Below are 17704 nucleotides of genomic sequence, written 5' to 3' on the forward strand. Positions count from 1 at the left end.
AATTACAACGACTCGAGTGAAAAGAATACAATATGTTTCTCTAACTATTAACAACTCGTCTACCGCTAAACTTTTTTATCTTCAAATGGAAAGAAAATTACTAAAAACATAGCGAAAAATGTCATATGATGCTCTATCATTAGGCTTCCTTTAATAGGTTCAAGACTCCACATATATAGCTTGTCACATTAATTGTTCTTCACATTCTTTTGAAACTGAAACACCAGAACAAAAAGCATATTTTAGGATAATATACAAGATATACCCAACGAAATCACAGATTTTAGTAAGTTAGTTAGAAGTTTGCTTATTTCTTATCCATGAAATGTCAATATAAAAAAAAGAGAATCGCCGATATTTTATACTTTTTATGAATTTAGCACATTTAAGGAACCATAGCTGAACTATATAAAATTACAATTAGCTAGAATAGTAGTTTAAGCAAGAGATAATATGGTAGTTTAACTAACACCTTGGATTAAAGGCAAGCCCGGTGTGCAATTGTAAATGTTGCATTGGCAGTAGAGAATCCAAATTTGTCAATCATACACAACTAGAAACACTCGTCTTTCCAGCGGATTTTCATGCGAAAGATCCTGAGGATTTTGCTGCGGTTACCCTTAGTCAGACGAAGTTTCCTGCCGATTTTTATGCTGCAGCAATATCCGAAAATAACTATTATTTTACTGAGGATTTTCCTGCGGAATTCCTATCCAATATTACATTTCCTCAGGAAATTCCGCAGGTATTGCTGTGGATTTTCCTGCAGTTTTTCATGTGGCCTTTCACGCGGACTTTCCTGCAGTTTGTTTATTTTGCTGAAATTTGTAATATTTAGAATTTCTTAATTTTAGATATTGAAAATGGACCCTATAATTTAAATTTAAGTCCACATCAACATATATTCAAATAAAATGTTAAAATGTTACTTTCAATTGCAATTGATTTTTTTTTTTGTTTATAATCAATGCTAAAATATTTTGAGAAATGACATAACATTAGAACACAAATATTGATCGAAAGGCTTAAAAATCATATATTCTAAAATACTGTGATACCGTTAGTGGAATAGGTCACATCTTTTTCCTCAAATCATATAGTAAAAAATAAATTATAACACAAATTTCTATAAAAAATAATAGGGTTAATTATGTTTTAGATCCCTATAAATAGGCGCGTTTCCAACATTAGTTCCTACTTAAAATTTTTGGTCCCCAACATTTTTTTTCGTTAGCAAAATAGGTCCCTCCTATTAATTGTTGCTGATTAAGCAAACGGTGAACCACACATGGATGCCACATTGACTTTTTTTTTTTTTGTTAAATATGTTTTTAGTCCCTGTAAAATTGAGGCATTTTAAGTTTAGTCCTTACTCAATTTTAATAGTTGTTTTAGTCCTTACAAAAATACTATGCACTCAGTATTAGTCTCTGCTCAATTAAAATTTGTTTAATTTATACTTAAACTCTTAAGTTTTTTAACAATTTTTTGTAGACGTGTTAAGAACATTACTAAAAGTCCCTCCGCAAAAAATTATCGCAAAATTTGATTTATATGTCCAGATTTTATTACTTTTATCTTTAACTTTTATCGTTTTCAAAAATTCATATTTAATTCTTTTCATGATAAAATATTCTAAATTTTAGTAATTGAACCTTTCACAGTGTTCTAAACTTGTGTCAAAAAAATTGTTCAAAAATTTAAGAGTTTAAAGATAATTAAACAAACTTTTTTTTAGCAGGGACTAAAATTAGAAGTAATTTTTTTTTTGTAGGGACTAAAAAACCTACTAAAACTAGTTATGATAGTATTTTCATCATGTAAAGATATTTTTGACTATTAATTATTCTAAAAAAAACTATCAATTCAGCAACAAAACCACTCATACCCGACAATGCAAGAGAAGTCATCGATAAGATAGTGAAAATCGTGAATATTTTTGGCATTGGGATAGCCATTCCGCCCATTTCGTCAAGATAAAGAAGACGTAATTTATCATAACTAGTTCTTGCCAAGAAAAAAAGGGTAGCGCCAATAAATCTATGAGATATTATTTGTAAAACGGCCCCGTTGAGCCCAATATCACTTATAGAACCAATTTCTGGAATTATGAAACCCGTATGAGATACCGAAGAATAAGCTATTCTTTTTTTAAAATTACGTTGACCAAAAGATGTTGAATCGGCACAAATTATTTGAATAGAACCTAATATCATTAACCAGGGGCAAAATATTGAATGAGCGTGGGAAAATATTTCATATTAATTCGAACCAACCCACATGCTCCTATTTCATGCAAAACTAGTGACAGTATACACGAGTTTAATCATAAATTGAACAAATTAGAATTGAGCAGGGACTAATACTGAGTGCATAGTAGTTTTGTAAGGACTAAAACAACTATTATAATTAAGTAAGGACTAAACGTAAAATACCTCAATTTTACAGGGACTAAAAACATATTTAACCAAAAAAAAAAAAGTCAATGTGGCATCCATGTGTGGTTCACTGTTTGCTTAATCAGCAACAATTAACAGCGTGGACCTATTTTGCTAAAAGAAAAAAACATTGGGGACCAAAAATTTAATAAAATTTAAGTAGGGACTAATGTTGGAAACGCGCCTATTTATAGGGACCTAAAACATAATTAACCCAAAATAATATAACATAAATATTGAAAAAAAATACTATGACACCATGTGTAGAATAGGTCACATCTTTTTTGACAAAATAATAATGTCAATGTGATAAAAAAAAAATATAGAATTTTATAAAAGAAAAAGGAAGACAAGTTCCAAAATGAACCATAAAGTATTTACAAAAATGAGTTTTCACACACACATATATTTTTTTTTTTAGTACAATTCACACATATATTTTACTAGACACATTTGTTTCCTATGTAAAAATATAGTCTTATGATATTTAGTGAAGATTCATTTTGGCTCTTGATAATTTTTGAACCGATCAATTGAGTCATTGATAAAAATTAGGTTCAAACTCCTAATCCTAAATGAGTATTTTAGGTCAAATTAGTCATCAAGTCAAGTATATTGATGTAACTTAAAATAGTTGCAGCAAAAACCATATGACAAACATTCAAAAATCAGTGAATACAAAGTCCAGATATATACTCAGATTCGTAAACTTTCACATGCTGCTTGTGGGATGATCCTTTATTCAGCTGACGATTCTTACAAAAGGAAAAAGTAAACACCTATAACTTGACCCAGTTTTCGCCAAGAACCAAAGTCTTTATTTTGATTAGAGACGCAATAACATCTTCCATATTGATTCTTGCTTCAGGTGAATCTTCACAACAATTCAGGGATAAACTAAAAATAGATGACATGTGAAACGATAGATCAATTTCATCCCCATTTAGTTGGACTAAATTAGAATCCAAGACCTCCATAATTGCATTAGGCAATGATCCACTGATCCATGTCTTCAAGCTTAGTTCTGCAGCAAACATATCATCTGTTGGCTTTCTTCTTGTGAAGATTTCCATTAGCATAATCCCATAGCTGTACACGTCTCCTTTGACAGAAACAATTCCTTTAGATCCATACTCTGCATGTTAAGTCTAGTTAATTAATACTATTTATCAAATATTTTAAAACTTAAGGCTTAGATCAATACAGCGTACACGTTAGTTACTAATACGTGTGTTGTAGATCTTTTTTGTTGATAAAATCAAATAGATTGGTTGAGACTGAAATATAAAGAAGATAATGGTAAGAAGTAAAAGAGAAGAAATGACCTGGTGCAAGGTATCCAATAGTAGCTAAAGTCTGTGTATGAGTTTTTGATTGTCCTTCATCCATGAGCTTGGCAATACCAAAATCGCTAACATGTGCAACCATATTTTCATCCAACAAGACATTAGAAGGCTTTAGATCACAATGAACCACGGGTATTGAAGAACCATGATGGAGATATTCCAATGCAGATGCAACATCTATCATTATATTTAACCTATGCAAGAAATTTAAGCAATAGTTATCTGAATATAACCAATCGTCCACACTTCCATTTGACATGAACTCCAGCACCAATGCTTTGAAATCATGATTTGAACAACTACTGATAATCTTAACCAGATTTCGATGTCGTAGATTTCTCATTACATTGCATTCTGCATCAAAGCTTGTTGATTTTGCCTCTGAATCAATTACTTTGACTGCAATCATCTCACCGTCAGGAAGCATCCCCTGATACACAGAGCCAAAGCTCCCCCTTCCAAGTAATTTACTCTCATTGAAACCATTTGTTGCTTCCACAAGTTCATAATATGATATTCTTCTTGTAGCTCCTAAAACTGATAATTCCCTTTCAAGAGTATTTTCAACGTTTTTCCTCTTGATTCTAAAACATATGATGAATGCAACAATTAAAATGGCTGACACAACTATGGGAAGTATGCATTTCAGTATTATCATCTTTGCCATTGACATTTTCTTATCTTCTTTCCCACAGGGTGGTACTTGGAGGCGAGGATTTCCGCAGAGTACTCCATTGTGCAAAAAAGATTGAGCTGTGAATTTCTTGAAAGATCCACCATCAGGAATCTCTCCTTCTAATCTATTATATGATAAGTTGATGTTTTCAAGATACAAAAGTGATTCTAAGGATTTTGGAATAACACTAGTTAACATATTTTGGGACAAGTCCAAGGAGATCAAGCCTGCCATTTGACCAAGTAATTTGGGAATTGATCCATTCAGTTCATTTTCTGCTAAGGAGAGAATCTGCAATGTGATTAAGGAGTTGATGGTTGTTGGAATGTTGCTTGAAATATGATTTCTTGATAGGTCTAACAATATAATTGCTCTCAAATTCTCAATCTGAGGTGGAAGATTACCACTTAAAGAATTTGAAGAAAAATTTATCTCTAATATATCCCTAAGACTCCAAAGAGATAAAGGTATTTTAGAGTTCAAATTGTTGGATCCTACATGTATCCTTATAAGAGAAGTCATATTTCCCATACATGTTGGTAAAACTCCAGAGAGCTTATTCTTTTCAAGATACAAGTCACCCAAACTCTTCATTTCACAAAATTCTTCAATAAATGATCCTTGTAGTCCATTGCTGCTAAGATTCAAAATTTGAAGTTTCTGCAACCCTTTGAATGTACTAGGTATTGGTCCAGTTATATTATTCACAGAAAGAGAAAAACGTAGCAAGTTGCTCATGTTTCCAACTTCTAGGGGAATATTACCATCAATTCCACATGATGCTGCCCAGAAGAATTCTGCTGTTAGGTTTCCAATTGATTTAGGAAGATTTGGTAGTATATGATTCCTTGATAAGTCTAGAAATTTCAAATTTCTACAATTTGACAAGGAAGTAAAGAATTGATGAGAATCTTCAATTGTGAAATTGTTGTGAAATGTGTCAAATATTTTGAGGAACCTTAAATTTCCAACAAAATTGGGTAGAGTTCCACTGAATGCATTACCACCCAATCGAAATTCAATAAGATTAGAAGAGTTGAATATACTATTTGGAATATTTCCAGTAAAATTGTTACCATACAAATGTAGATATTGTAGGCTAGGAAGGCTATATCCCATATTTGATGGAATTATTCGAGAGAGGTGATTTATTCCAAGAGACAAGCCAGTGAGTGATGACATGTTAAAGATTTTGGAAGGAATGGCTCCACTAAAGCTATTGTTATGCAATACTAGCAACTCAAGTTTATCAAGATAGCCAATCTCCTCAAGTATCGAACCTGGAAATGGATAATATTCGTGGTTATTTGGTAGAATAGTGATCCTTCATCTTGTATATGGGTAATGTTTTGGGAACACAAAAAGGGACAATAAACTAGTCAAGAGTTTGAACATTAAATTAATGTTGATATTTTTAAAATAGTCAAGAGTTTTCAAAATTTTATTATATCGACAATCACATATTGGTAAATAAAAATTTTCATCTACATATACAAAACATATAAAATCTTCATCAAATGCGGTACAAATATTCAACCATCTATGTCCAAAACAAACCTAGACATCTGCTATAGTTGCTCTCTCACAACATCTACGTGGGGTACTACCTAAACAATAAGAAATCTAAACTACAGAAACAGCATTTGAAACAATAGCTGATTCAATTGTTTCAGAAATCCCCCAACACCAACAACCATCAGAAACAACCTCTGAGACAACAATGGTAGTTGTTGTTTCCAAAATCCAAACAACAACAACAAACACAACAGACTCTAAACCACAATCAAACACCTCAACCAAAACAGTCTTTAATACATCTTCATCAGTGTTAGAAGACCAACCCATTCTAGTTGCCCACCTTCATTTTCCTAAACCTGAAACCAACCTTGAAACCTCTGATGATATCATGTCTGAAGCATCAGAAGTTGATACCCAACCAGAAAACTTTGTTCAAATGACCATAGCCTCTGATGATAACATTGTGGCCATGGAAGTATCAGAAGCTCATTCTGGTATTGACATGGTTATTATATCATAAATCCCTTCATTTTCCATTTCATATTCTCTGAACATTCAACTACCTCCAACCTTAACCTCCAATCTAGTGTTACAAGCGGTGTGAAAGACTGTCTTTGATAACCTTGAGGAGCTGGTGGAAGCAAGGTATCAAGTTATCCATCTGGTAAACTACACAGACAAATGGAACAATCTAAGGAATCTGGTAGAGACAACTCTTGTTGATCTTCAGACTGTCTCCATTGCAACTTAAGAAAAATCTCTCATAAGCTGGTTTCAAGAAGTCATGAAGAGTATGGAAGCAGTGAAATCGAGGAAATACATCTCAAGCCAGATTTCTAACTCTACGTTTGTTGAAGCAACTCGTCCAAAAGTGCCTGAGATTATAAAGTCTGGACTTCAAGCTTCTTTCATCTCCAAGTTCTGTGTGAAGCCTGGTCAGATTGTGATCAAAAGTTAAGAGCCTAAGATGATACAATTTCAAGACAAAATGGAAGTTGATCTACAAGAGCAAAAGCTGACTATTGAAGCAATGAAGGCTCAACTTATGGAAGTTATGCTTGAACAGAAGCGTTAGAGTGAGATTCAAGCTGAGCAAGTCAGGAAACAAGAAAAGCTGGATAAAAAAATGTAGAAGCATCACACTGAGTTTTTAGCTAAGCATTATCAGATAGTGAAGGAGCAAGCTGAAATGGCTAAGACTCAAGCACATATGGCAAAGAAGCAAGATCAGACAAATGATGGGATTAATGCTCTGTTGGAGATGATGCAGAAGTAGTAGAAACCATAGAAACTTTAGTTGCACACATTTTCTTTATGTTTCTTGCTCCTAACTTTTTATGCATCTCATTGTTTATTGAATCTGATACATTTTTCTGCTTCTGATAATATTTGTTTTGATATATTATTTGCTTCTGATGTTGATACAATCGTGTTTTTATCCAATCTTTTCTTACTCTTTTTTTATAACTTTTTTTTGTTGATGACAAAAGGGGGAGTAAGACATATAATGGCATTTAGGCTCTGAGTCCGCTAAGTTAAATAAAATTAATTTAGGAAAACCTTCTTCTCATCTCTTAGCCTCTGGATATAATGTGATAAGCTTTTGAGTGACGTTTTTTTTAACTTAAAATAAATTTAATTAACATGGATAGAACTTAGGGGGTGCTTACAAACCTCACCTTCTGGACCTATCAGACTTAGGGGGAGCTTACGAACCTCAGACCCTAAAGTCAACTTGTTAATTAATTTAACAACAATTGTTAATTGATACTCGAGTTTGTCATCATAAAAAAAAAAGGAGATTGTTGGAACAAAATAAATTTAAACAATGCCTCATGGGTTTTGATGATAACAAGGTATCAAAAGATCAATTGGATACGTTAATATTTGTTCAAGTATGCAGGACCTTAGACTAAAATTTAGTATGTCTTAATCAAGTATTGGTTCTCAAAGAACAATTAATGAGCAAGGAATTTACAAAAGAAGCCAAGTTGCAAGTCAGAATCTAAAGAAGTCAGACTCTGATGACTACCCAGAAGTTGATGCAGTCAGAATCTGATGATCATCCAGAATATGGACCTCAGACCCTGGAAGCCAGTTTATGGATATTTGAAGACACAAAGGTGTAGAAGGCCCCGCAAGCTGAAGCAACGATGGTTCTGAAGAATTAGAAGGTCATTGGATGTTATTCTCATAGAAGGACAGTAAAGGATAAAAAGTACAATTGTACAACCACTACCTCCAACATTCCCATGTGCATTGTAGGAGCTACAATTGTGTCTCTAATGGATTGGAACGGTGAATTCCTTATCAAGGAATGGTTTTCAAATTATTCCTTACTAGGACATTAACCAAATCAAGCAACAAATTAATGATGATTGATCAAGCTTCTCTAAGGACTATATTGATGTGCTTGCACTATTCAACATATATCTGCAACCTCTATATAAAGGATCAAAGATTTGAAGAAACTACAAGACTCTGCAATATTTTCATAGTCCCAAAACTCTGTCAAAATTATATAATCATCAAACACTTAGAATTTCTTTACAACTTTCATATCTTAGAAATTCTCAAGTCTAGAGTCTGATGTGTGTTGTATTTTAGGAACACCTCTCATTGTATATCAAGTGTTTAAGCCAAACAATTTTCTTTGTAATCTTTGTTTGTCAGAATTCTCTTGCTTGTGTGCTTTAGCATTTGTAATCTTGTGTGATTATAGTGAAAAATCTCTTGCAAGTTACAAGAGGACTGGATTACTTCTGGATTGTGGAAGGAACCGAGATAAATTGCTTTGTGTCTCTCTCTCTTCTCTCTCTCTCTCTCTCTCTCTCTCTCTCTCTCTCTCTCTCTCTACTTTTATATATGCTGCAATTAACTTAGAAAATTGCTTCAGAGTCTGGACTCTATCAGAGTCAAAACCTTGGACTTAGTTAAAAAGAAGAAAAAGCTAACACAATTCAACCCCCCATCCCCCTTCTTGTGTTGTTCTCACCTTTAGGCTTCACAAGTGACATTCGCTGAGCGTCAGTAAATTTAGTGATTAAAAAACATCCTCTGCCTTCTCCCTAAACCCAAACAAAATTACCACCACCTTCCTCATTCCAAATTTGTGGCCGTACAAGATGTACATAATAGTGGTTGTTGATGTGACGATGGATTTTCCATCCACATTTCCTTTCCTTCCTGTTCGTGTCGGAAGACCCGGTTTTGTTGGCGAAGCTCACAGCGGTCGTCGCGCCGGTGTTCCCTGTTTTGCGATTCTCTTCGCTCTTTTCCTTCCGACAACCAACACTCTCTTTGTTTAATCCTCCTTCTTCGCGTTGAAAGTGCTATAGTTTCAAGCTGGTTTGTTTTGGATTTCGTTTGTGTCTGTCGGGAGGTTTCGAGAAAGTTCCATTGTTAGAAGTTATCAGATCATCTCATTTTTTGGATGGCCTTTGTGTTTTTTCTTTCTTTTGTATGTTTGTTAGTCTTGTTCGTGTGTGTTGGATCATCTCTGTTGGTGGGTTGTTTGTTTGTGATGTATCCAGCTGTTTGTGGTGTTTGTGTGTTCTTGTCTGGGATGGGGAGGCTCTAGATTTTAGCTTAGTTGTGGTTCGGGTTTAATAACTGGTAAGGGTCTGGTTCAGTTTCAATAACCCGAAAGGGTCTGGTTCTGTTAACCCACAAAGGTTTGTTTGGTTACTTACGTATTAGATTTGTCCCTCGATCTGAGTTCTTATGTGTCCTGTTCGAAAGAGCTTTATGCTTGTTGTCGTGTTTAGGGGGCTTGGCACTTGGATTTTTTTACCGTGTTGGTAGTCGATCCATTCTCTAAATTTAAATCCTTTATGTTCTTTGCAATGTTCACTTTTCATTTTTTTTTAACTTGGTTTCGTGCCCGTACGTGGGTTTGCTAAGTTGCACTCGTGATACGTGAATTTTTGTTAGATAGATTAGGATTGGTCTAGTTGGTATGCTTTTACATGATGTATCCTCGTTTAGGTTATACCTGGGTCAGGTCTAATGTCATCCTAGTTTATCTATCCCTTTATTTTTATTTAATATATTTTTCTTTTGGCTAATATATATATATATATATTGAATCTTTAATTCTACTTTTGAAGGGTTAACTATGCAACTTTTACGACAAGCTTTACATATTAAAGAGCATTTTCATTAAGAGATTTCTTTACCAAGATTAAGGGAATATGATTCTAAAAGAAATAGATAAAATTAAAAAAAAATGAAAGCTTTTTGAATAATTTTACGAAATGTAAAATAATTGAAAATGATCAATATGCATCTTATTTCGTGTAAATGTTTTAAGATAGAAAATAAAACATACCTGTAAAAAAGTTCGATTGTAAATCTAAGTTTATCAACGATGTGCAGTTACCGATTGATCTTGGAATGCTTCCTTCAAATTGATTGTCGGTTAATGTAAGATCTTCAAGTTGAGGAAGCTGATTGAAAAAATCATTTGGTAGTCTTCCATTTAAATTGTTATTGGCAAGTTCGACCACCCTCAAAGAAGTCATTTTATTAAGCGATGGAATTTTACCTACATATGTAACATGAATATCAGATTTAAGATTCATTTATCATCCCTAAAAAAAAAATTAAAAAAATTCATTTATCAATACAAGACATCAAATTTTCTGACTTGAAATTTTCTGACTTGAAATTTTCTGACTGTTGTTCTGCTTGTTGGTTGTTGTTGTTCCAAATTTTCTGACTTAATATATTGTTCTCTTGTTTTGTATCAGTATGTGTGTGGTTTGGTTAGGAGTTTTACATGTATAAGCTATGTATTTTTTTCACTAGTGTCTTCTTGTAATTGTGGATATCTCGTAGGTTTTGTGCTTGGTATCGGTGTTAGTAATATTTTGATGATATTTGAAAGAATTCTTTTTTTTGTTAAGTTATCTAGTGGTTGTAGCTCGCACATTTTAAAATGTGGAGAGGTAAATGTCTGAGGTTCAAACCCAACTCTTACATATATTATACAATATCCTTATCAATTGGATAAACTGGTGTTTGTTTTCCCTTTCTATAATAAAATTTTAGATTATAAAAGTGGATGGGTATATATTTATTAACTAGTCTAGCATCATAGATTGGATATTTTTTTTTTCCAAATAAGCGGTGGAAGAGTTGAGGATCTTATAGGGCAAATACTTTTAATTTTGTCATTCTAAGAAATTCATTTATGAGTTAAGAAGAGTTATGGGGCTTTTTTAAACTCATCCCTTCAAAAAAAAAAAAACTTATAAACTCATATGACTAATTAAAAAAGATCTATTTGCATTCTAATTTTTAATTGGCAAATCTAATTAAAAACATGTTCATTACTCTTAAGATGTTATTTTCCACTTTGTATTTATGCAGAAAAAATACTCAAATTATTCATTAGAAAGATTTAGTAAAATTTATATTAGAAAAGGAGAATAATTTAGTAAAATAACAATTCTCATTCTTTCACTTATAATATTTTATTAATATATGTAAAATGGTCAAATGCTCGACAAATATTGTCGAAAAGAGTAACCAAATCCTAAATTTAAATTCTAAAATTACAAATAGTGGGAAACAAACTAACATGACGCATTATATATGAGGTTGGAGTACCTGAAAAGTAGTTAGAATATAAATTAAGAAGTTCGAGTGAAGACATGTTTGAAATTGATTGAGGTATGGGCCCAGATAGTCTGTTGTAACTAGTATCCAATTCTTTCAACCTCTGAAGGTTGCCAATAGACTGGGGGATAATACCACTGAAATTGTTTACACCAAGATACAAATATTGAAGTTGTGATAAGTCCCCCAAGACAACAGGAATTCCACCTTCAAACTCGTTATAACTTATATGAAGAAACTTTAATCGGCGCAACCGAAATAACTCTTTAGGTAACTGACCACCAAAGCTATTATTTTTAAGGTCAAGTGTAACAAGAAAGGACAAGTTCCCCAAGTTTGGGGAAATGTTGCCTCTAAGCCTCATGTTTTGGAGAATCAAACTGTAGACTCTACCATGTCGCTCATCACAAACAACACCAACCCAATTGCATACCGATGAGGAGGTTGACCAATTATTAGTCAGCATATCATAGGGGTCTGAAGTAATTAGTGATTTGAATGCTAGAAGTGCAGATTGATCTGTTGTGATGTTTTCTGAATTTGAAGCTAAGCAAGCCATAAAACAATGCAATGGTAGCAAAAAAAGTAAGAGATGAGATAATAGATTCACCATTTTTCCTTAGTATGTGTGGATGAGAGAAAAGGCAAGGACTGATGAGGATGATATATAGTTGTTAATATTATTTTGTGTAAATGTGAGAGATTCACATACAGAGTGTTGGTGGGGGCTAGGTGGTTCAAATCAACCAAGTCAATCAATGAGAAAGGACAAGAGTATAGCGTACGTAACACGGCAATTTCTACTTTACATTCAAAAAAATTAAATGCACCGTAACACCCATATTTTTTATTTGTTTTAGAAAATATATATTTTCTATCAATTATGATTATAATAATTATATTTTATTTCTTAAAAGTGTTGGCAAATCAAAATTCAATTTTTTTTAATTTTTATTAATTATAATAGTGAATATTGATTATTTTTTTCGATATAATGTTAAAAAAAATAATATGATTCTTATAAAGAATGAAATGAAATTTTTTCTTATAAAATAATATTTTCTAAAATATAAAAGTCAATAAATATCTCTTTATTATATAAAAATGATCGTTGACTTATTGATCTATATGAAATAAGTGTACCGATAATAGGATGAATTCTGATATCTCCTTCTTAGACGCAAGTTGTGCAATAATATATGAGCTGGCTACACATCTTCCATACATATTCTGATCATTACCCTATCTAGTTAAATTCATTATGCATGCTGCCATCCAACCATTCTAAATATCTGCTTCCTTGTTAAATAGGACCATCGATAATTAATATCAATAGCACCTTGATGTAACTTGATCGTGTCGTTGTGTGTGGAAAAATATTACCTTGATGCAACACAGAAAAATATCTGGCAAGATATATAGTACTTGATCATGTCGTCATGTGTGGAAAAATATCACCTCGATGCAACTTGTCCACTCCAATTGCCATATAGTTTGAAACATCGCATTCATATGAAAACAAAATCACATGTATCAACGTGGAAAAAATCACAAAAAATGAAGATTTTTCGTACATGAGAGTGGACTCACAAAGACCAAGACTAGTATAAAAGCAGCTAGTCATCACTCTTGTGTTTTATGTACCAAACTCAAAAATCAAACTAATATGGCTTCCTTTCGCTTCCTAGTGTTGCTTCTTATTGTTCTCATTGTCATCCCTCAGGGTCTTGCACAACCTGAATGTGAACCAATTGGATATGGAGCACGGGATCCTTCTTTTCGACCACGACGACCACCAGGAAATAAGTTACCGGTGTACACACCTTCGATGAAAAAGGCGTCGGTTGAAAAACCACCGGTAAAGAAACCACATGTCTGCAAACCACAGGTTGAGAAGCCTTGATATTAGAAGCCGCGTCACCATTTCTAAGGAATGCTATTAAGAAAATATGCCCTAATAAGTGATATGTACGTATAGTTCCTGTCCATGAAAATAAGTAAACAATATAGTGATGTATATTGGCAAGATAGGTATTGCGAGTGTAAAATGGAGCAACAGAAAATGGTGGCTTTTGTACTACAAATTAATAATAAGAACTTTATGGTTTAGTTGTTCTATTGTTGGTTTTTTTCTTTTTCTTCTTTTGATTCACACTGGTTGACTAAATCGTGAAACAAACTTACTAATTTCAGTATTGTCTTTTTTTCATATAAATTTCTTTACTGCCTTAACATGCTAGTCTTACATAGGGGTGTGCATGGTTCTGTTTGGAATGAAAACTGAATTGAACCGAACTGAATTGTTTGTTAAATTCAAAATAATTGAACTGAATTGAACTATTTTCTTTCTGAATCGAACCAAAATGTTCAGAACCGAACCAAATTATTATTATTTGTATCATTGAAAAAAATAAAAAACCAAATGACATCGAGTTTTAGAACTTTTAAAACCAAACTGAATTGTTCTGAATTGAACCGAACCTTTCCAAACCAAACTGAACCAAACCGAACGAACTATTTCAGGTCAGATCCTGAACTGTTAGTAATGGTTCAGTTTTTTTTTGTTTTGTTCGGTTCAATAGTTCGGTTCAGTTTTTTGGTTTTTTTGCCCATCCCTAGTCTTACATAGACCCAATCACAAATTATATTATTTAGGCGTACACACAATAATAAAAAAAATTAAATGATAATTAAATTAATCATATTATTCAACATCATCTAACCATTTAATCTTTAAATGTTAAATGGTATCATTTAACATCATTAAACTATGAGAACTGCTATTTAGTACGGAAGTTTTACCAAGAATTTTCACGGACACGTGTGTAAAAATTCTAAACAATCCTAAACAAACGAGACATAACCTCTCATTCGGTTCATGACTCTGTGACCCACCTTCTATCTCTCACATTCAGTTCAAACCCTTTTTTCTCTCATAACAACGTTGTCCATATCTTCCCATATCACCTTCATCTTCTTCATAACATTCACATTCAATTCAATCCTTATCTTATCTCATTAACAATTTAAATAAAAAAGGTATTTGTGTGGGTGTGCCCAATGTTTTTTTTAATTTGGGTTTGTTTCTAAGGAAGTGTTTCTCCTCACTTGACAAAATGTACACGACTTAATATGATTTATTGTGTTAAATGCACAAAAGTTCGGTATTTAGCGTGTGTTTGTTTCGGCTTTAAAAATATATATATTTTATGTGAAAAAAATGTAGAGATTATTTTTCGAGATTCAAAAAAAAAAATCTAAATATTTTAATGTTTGTTTAATGCCTATAAAAATTTAAGACATTACGTCTAATTCTTTTTTTTTAAAGACAAGACTATTTTGTTTCTTCCTAACTAGAACATAACAAAAATTAATTAAACTAATTTAATTACAATTCAGAAAACCCAAATTTGTTTTCCCGCGGACACGCTTCAAGGAAAACATCAAGCACACATCATATCTCCTTTGGTACCTAAAATGTTGGTTGTAAGGGTTAGTCTTCAACACCCATGAAATAAAATCAATAATAAATTACAACATCAAATAAGAATATATGATCATCATCAAGGAATTGTGCTAAAATAATTTCTTTTTAGTTTAAAATATTCATCACTCTAAAATATGCTATAAGAACAAACACAAGACCAAAGACTCAATGTTGATGATGCAAATGTATGAAATGTAAACAGACCATGATTCAGATATCGCCCCAACTTTCATAATAGTTTTAATCACCCCATTTGGCATATAATAAAGAATTGCCCCATTTGGCATATAATAATAATCGCCCCATTTGGCACTTAAAAATCCATTGAATCGCCCCATTTGACATATAATAATAATCGCCCCATTTGACACTTATAAATCCATTGAAATAATAAAAATCGCCCCATTTGGCATTTATAAATCCATTGAAATAATAATAATCGCCTCATTTGGCACTTAGAGATCCATTGAAATAATGGTAATCTCCCCATTTGGCACTTAAAGATCCATCAAATGCAATGATATGCATGTTATGCACTTTTCTATAAATTACAAACTTTTCGGACTCTTGAACCACATAATTTATGAATTATACATTATCACTAAAACTTCATAATTAGGAAACTTTAACACAAACACTAAACCACATACACAACAAAAATCACTTTAATTCAATAACATTTCTCATTTCATAAATAAGAAATCATATTCATCAAATCACATGCTCTAACAAAATTGCAACTCACCAATTCTTATAATTTGCAACTACAAGAAAAATAATAAAACACACTAAATCTTTTCACTCATCCATTAAATCAAGAAGCATATCTACACTACTAGAAAATTCAGATTTTGCGACGGAAATTTGTGAGGTATTGTAAACCGTCGCAAATTATGACGGATTTTGTGAGGAATTTAGTGAACATATCATTAGCGACGGGTTTTGCGAGGGTTTCCGCCATCCCTACGTATCCGTCATAAATTCCGTCATAAATGTGCCTTTCCCAACTTTTGTCAGGTATTTAGCGACGGTTTTATTCCATCTATAACTGTTCCGTCACATATTCCGTCGTAGATTCCTCTAATATTTAGCGACGTTCAAGAATGCCGTCACAAAGAGATTTTCGCGTTTTTGGTATTAAATGATGCAAAAGTAAATTAATTGAAATTCCCACAACCTTGTAATAGCAATTGAGGATATTTACCACCACGCCATGGTTTCTCATTTGTTAAATTTTTTATTTGATTTTTATTAGTACTAAGTTATATCAGTTTGTTTTTTTTTTCAAAATCTTTCCTTTTCTTTTCTACTAACAAACGCTTGACCCCACTAATTTGTATTTTTTAGTTTTTTTTCTTCATTTTCATTTATTAATATGTCAAAAAAAATCACTAATTTTTTATTTAAATTTTAATTCAATTGTTTTTATTAATATGTCTTTATCACTTGTAACTTAGGCGAGTTCCGATTTACCCCTGTAAAAAAAAATTATAAATTTCAATATGAAGATTCTCCACAAAACACTTATATATCCATCCAGACGCTGATGTGGCACGCCACTGTGTAATTATTTTAATTTTGATTTTTTTAAAACCTGACATTTGTGTAATGGTTTTTTTTTTTTTTGTGGTGTTCGGGGTTTGAACCCCGAACCTTACATACATTATGCATTGTCTTTGCCAACTGAGTTAAGCTCATGGGGACACATGTATGTAATGGTTTAAAATATTAATTTAATTTCTGATTTAAAATTAGACTTAAATATGTAAATCGTCCCTGTAATTTGGCGTGTTTTTGGTTTTCGTCCTTGTATCTTTTTTTGTTCTAAAACAACCCCTGTAAGTTAATAACCTTTTGCTTTTCATCCCTCCCGTCAAACTCTGTTACAAAGACGCCTTGTGGCTAACGGTGAGTGACGTGGCAGGTGCTGACTTGGCCAAACACGTTTATGTGGAATGACAGATGATCCCTGACTATATTATAGGGACCAAAACCAAAAACGAAAAGGTATAGAGGACAAAATTAAAAACACCTAAATAACAAAATATGAAATTTAGGTGGCCTTCCAGAAGATCTCTGACTATATTACAGTGACCAAAACCAAAAACGAAAAGTTACAGAAGGACGAAATTAAAAATCACGAAGTTAAAAATTTGAAATTAAAAACCCTTGTTGTTTCCATCTTCTTCCTCTCTCTTTGCCATATTCTTCTTCTTCTTCTTCTTCTTTTGTACTTCTGAAATCACATGTCTGACAACAATGTCTTCATCCTCCATTATATTTTTTCTTCAATTGAATTTCACAGCTTCTTCATCATATGGAACAAAATTAAAAATCACGAAGTTAAAAATCTCTGCCATCTTCTTCATCTTCTCTCTGTTGTATGGATTCCATTCCAACTTGTATTGATTTTGTTACGATAATATGGAACAGAACAAAGATGGATGTACCAATTCATATACCCACAAGGGATTTTAATTTCAAATTTTGTAACTTCATGATTTTTAATTTCGTCCTTTTGTAACTTTTCGTTTTTTGTTTTGGTCCCTGTAATATAGTCAGGGATCTTCTGGAAGGCCACCTAATTTTCATATTTAGGTGTTTTTAATTTCGTCCC

General features: G+C 32.5%; 2 protein-coding genes across 2 annotated transcripts; one reads left to right on the forward strand and one right to left on the reverse strand.

The window, feature by feature from the left end:
* Window positions 1-3032: 3032 nt before the first annotated feature.
* LOC25491737 (receptor kinase-like protein Xa21) lies at window positions 3033-12286 on the reverse strand. Its single transcript, XM_013599752.3, has 4 exons — window positions 11592-12286; window positions 10309-10524; window positions 3764-5740; window positions 3033-3573 (listed from the first exon to the last, which is right to left on the reverse strand). The coding sequence occupies exons 1-4, from the start codon at window positions 12211-12213 to the stop codon at window positions 3218-3220; spliced, it is 3171 nt and encodes a 1056-aa protein (XP_013455206.2). The 5' UTR covers window positions 12214-12286; the 3' UTR covers window positions 3033-3217.
* Window positions 12287-13228: 942 nt separating this feature from the next.
* LOC25491738 (repetitive proline-rich cell wall protein) lies at window positions 13229-13718 on the forward strand. Its single transcript, XM_013599753.3, has one exon. It carries the CDS (start codon window positions 13267-13269, stop codon window positions 13501-13503), a length of 237 nt encoding a protein of 78 aa, XP_013455207.1. The 5' UTR covers window positions 13229-13266; the 3' UTR covers window positions 13504-13718.
* Window positions 13719-17704: the final 3986 nt, after the last annotated feature.

The sequence above is a fragment of the Medicago truncatula genome, chromosome 4, assembly GCF_003473485.1.
Source record: "Medicago truncatula cultivar Jemalong A17 chromosome 4, MtrunA17r5.0-ANR, whole genome shotgun sequence".
In the NCBI taxonomy this organism is placed as follows: domain Eukaryota; kingdom Viridiplantae; phylum Streptophyta; class Magnoliopsida; order Fabales; family Fabaceae; genus Medicago; species Medicago truncatula.

Excerpts from the sequence above, each read along its gene's own strand:
- LOC25491737 (XM_013599752.3), bottom strand. The coding sequence starts at position 12,213 with ATGGTGAATCTATTATCTCATCTCTTACTTTTTTTGCTACCATTGCAT. Across the intron at positions 5,741-10,308 it reads ACAATCGAACTTTTTTACAG|GTTCGATACTTGAGGAGATT; the intron begins GTATGTTTTATT and ends ATCCATTTCCAG. Across the intron at positions 3,574-3,763 it reads TATTGGATACCTTGCACCAG|AGTATGGATCTAAAGGAATT; the intron begins GTCATTTCTTCT and ends CTTAACATGCAG.
- LOC25491738 (XM_013599753.3), top strand. The coding sequence starts at position 13,267 with ATGGCTTCCTTTCGCTTCCTAGTGTTGCTTCTTATTGTTCTCATTGTC.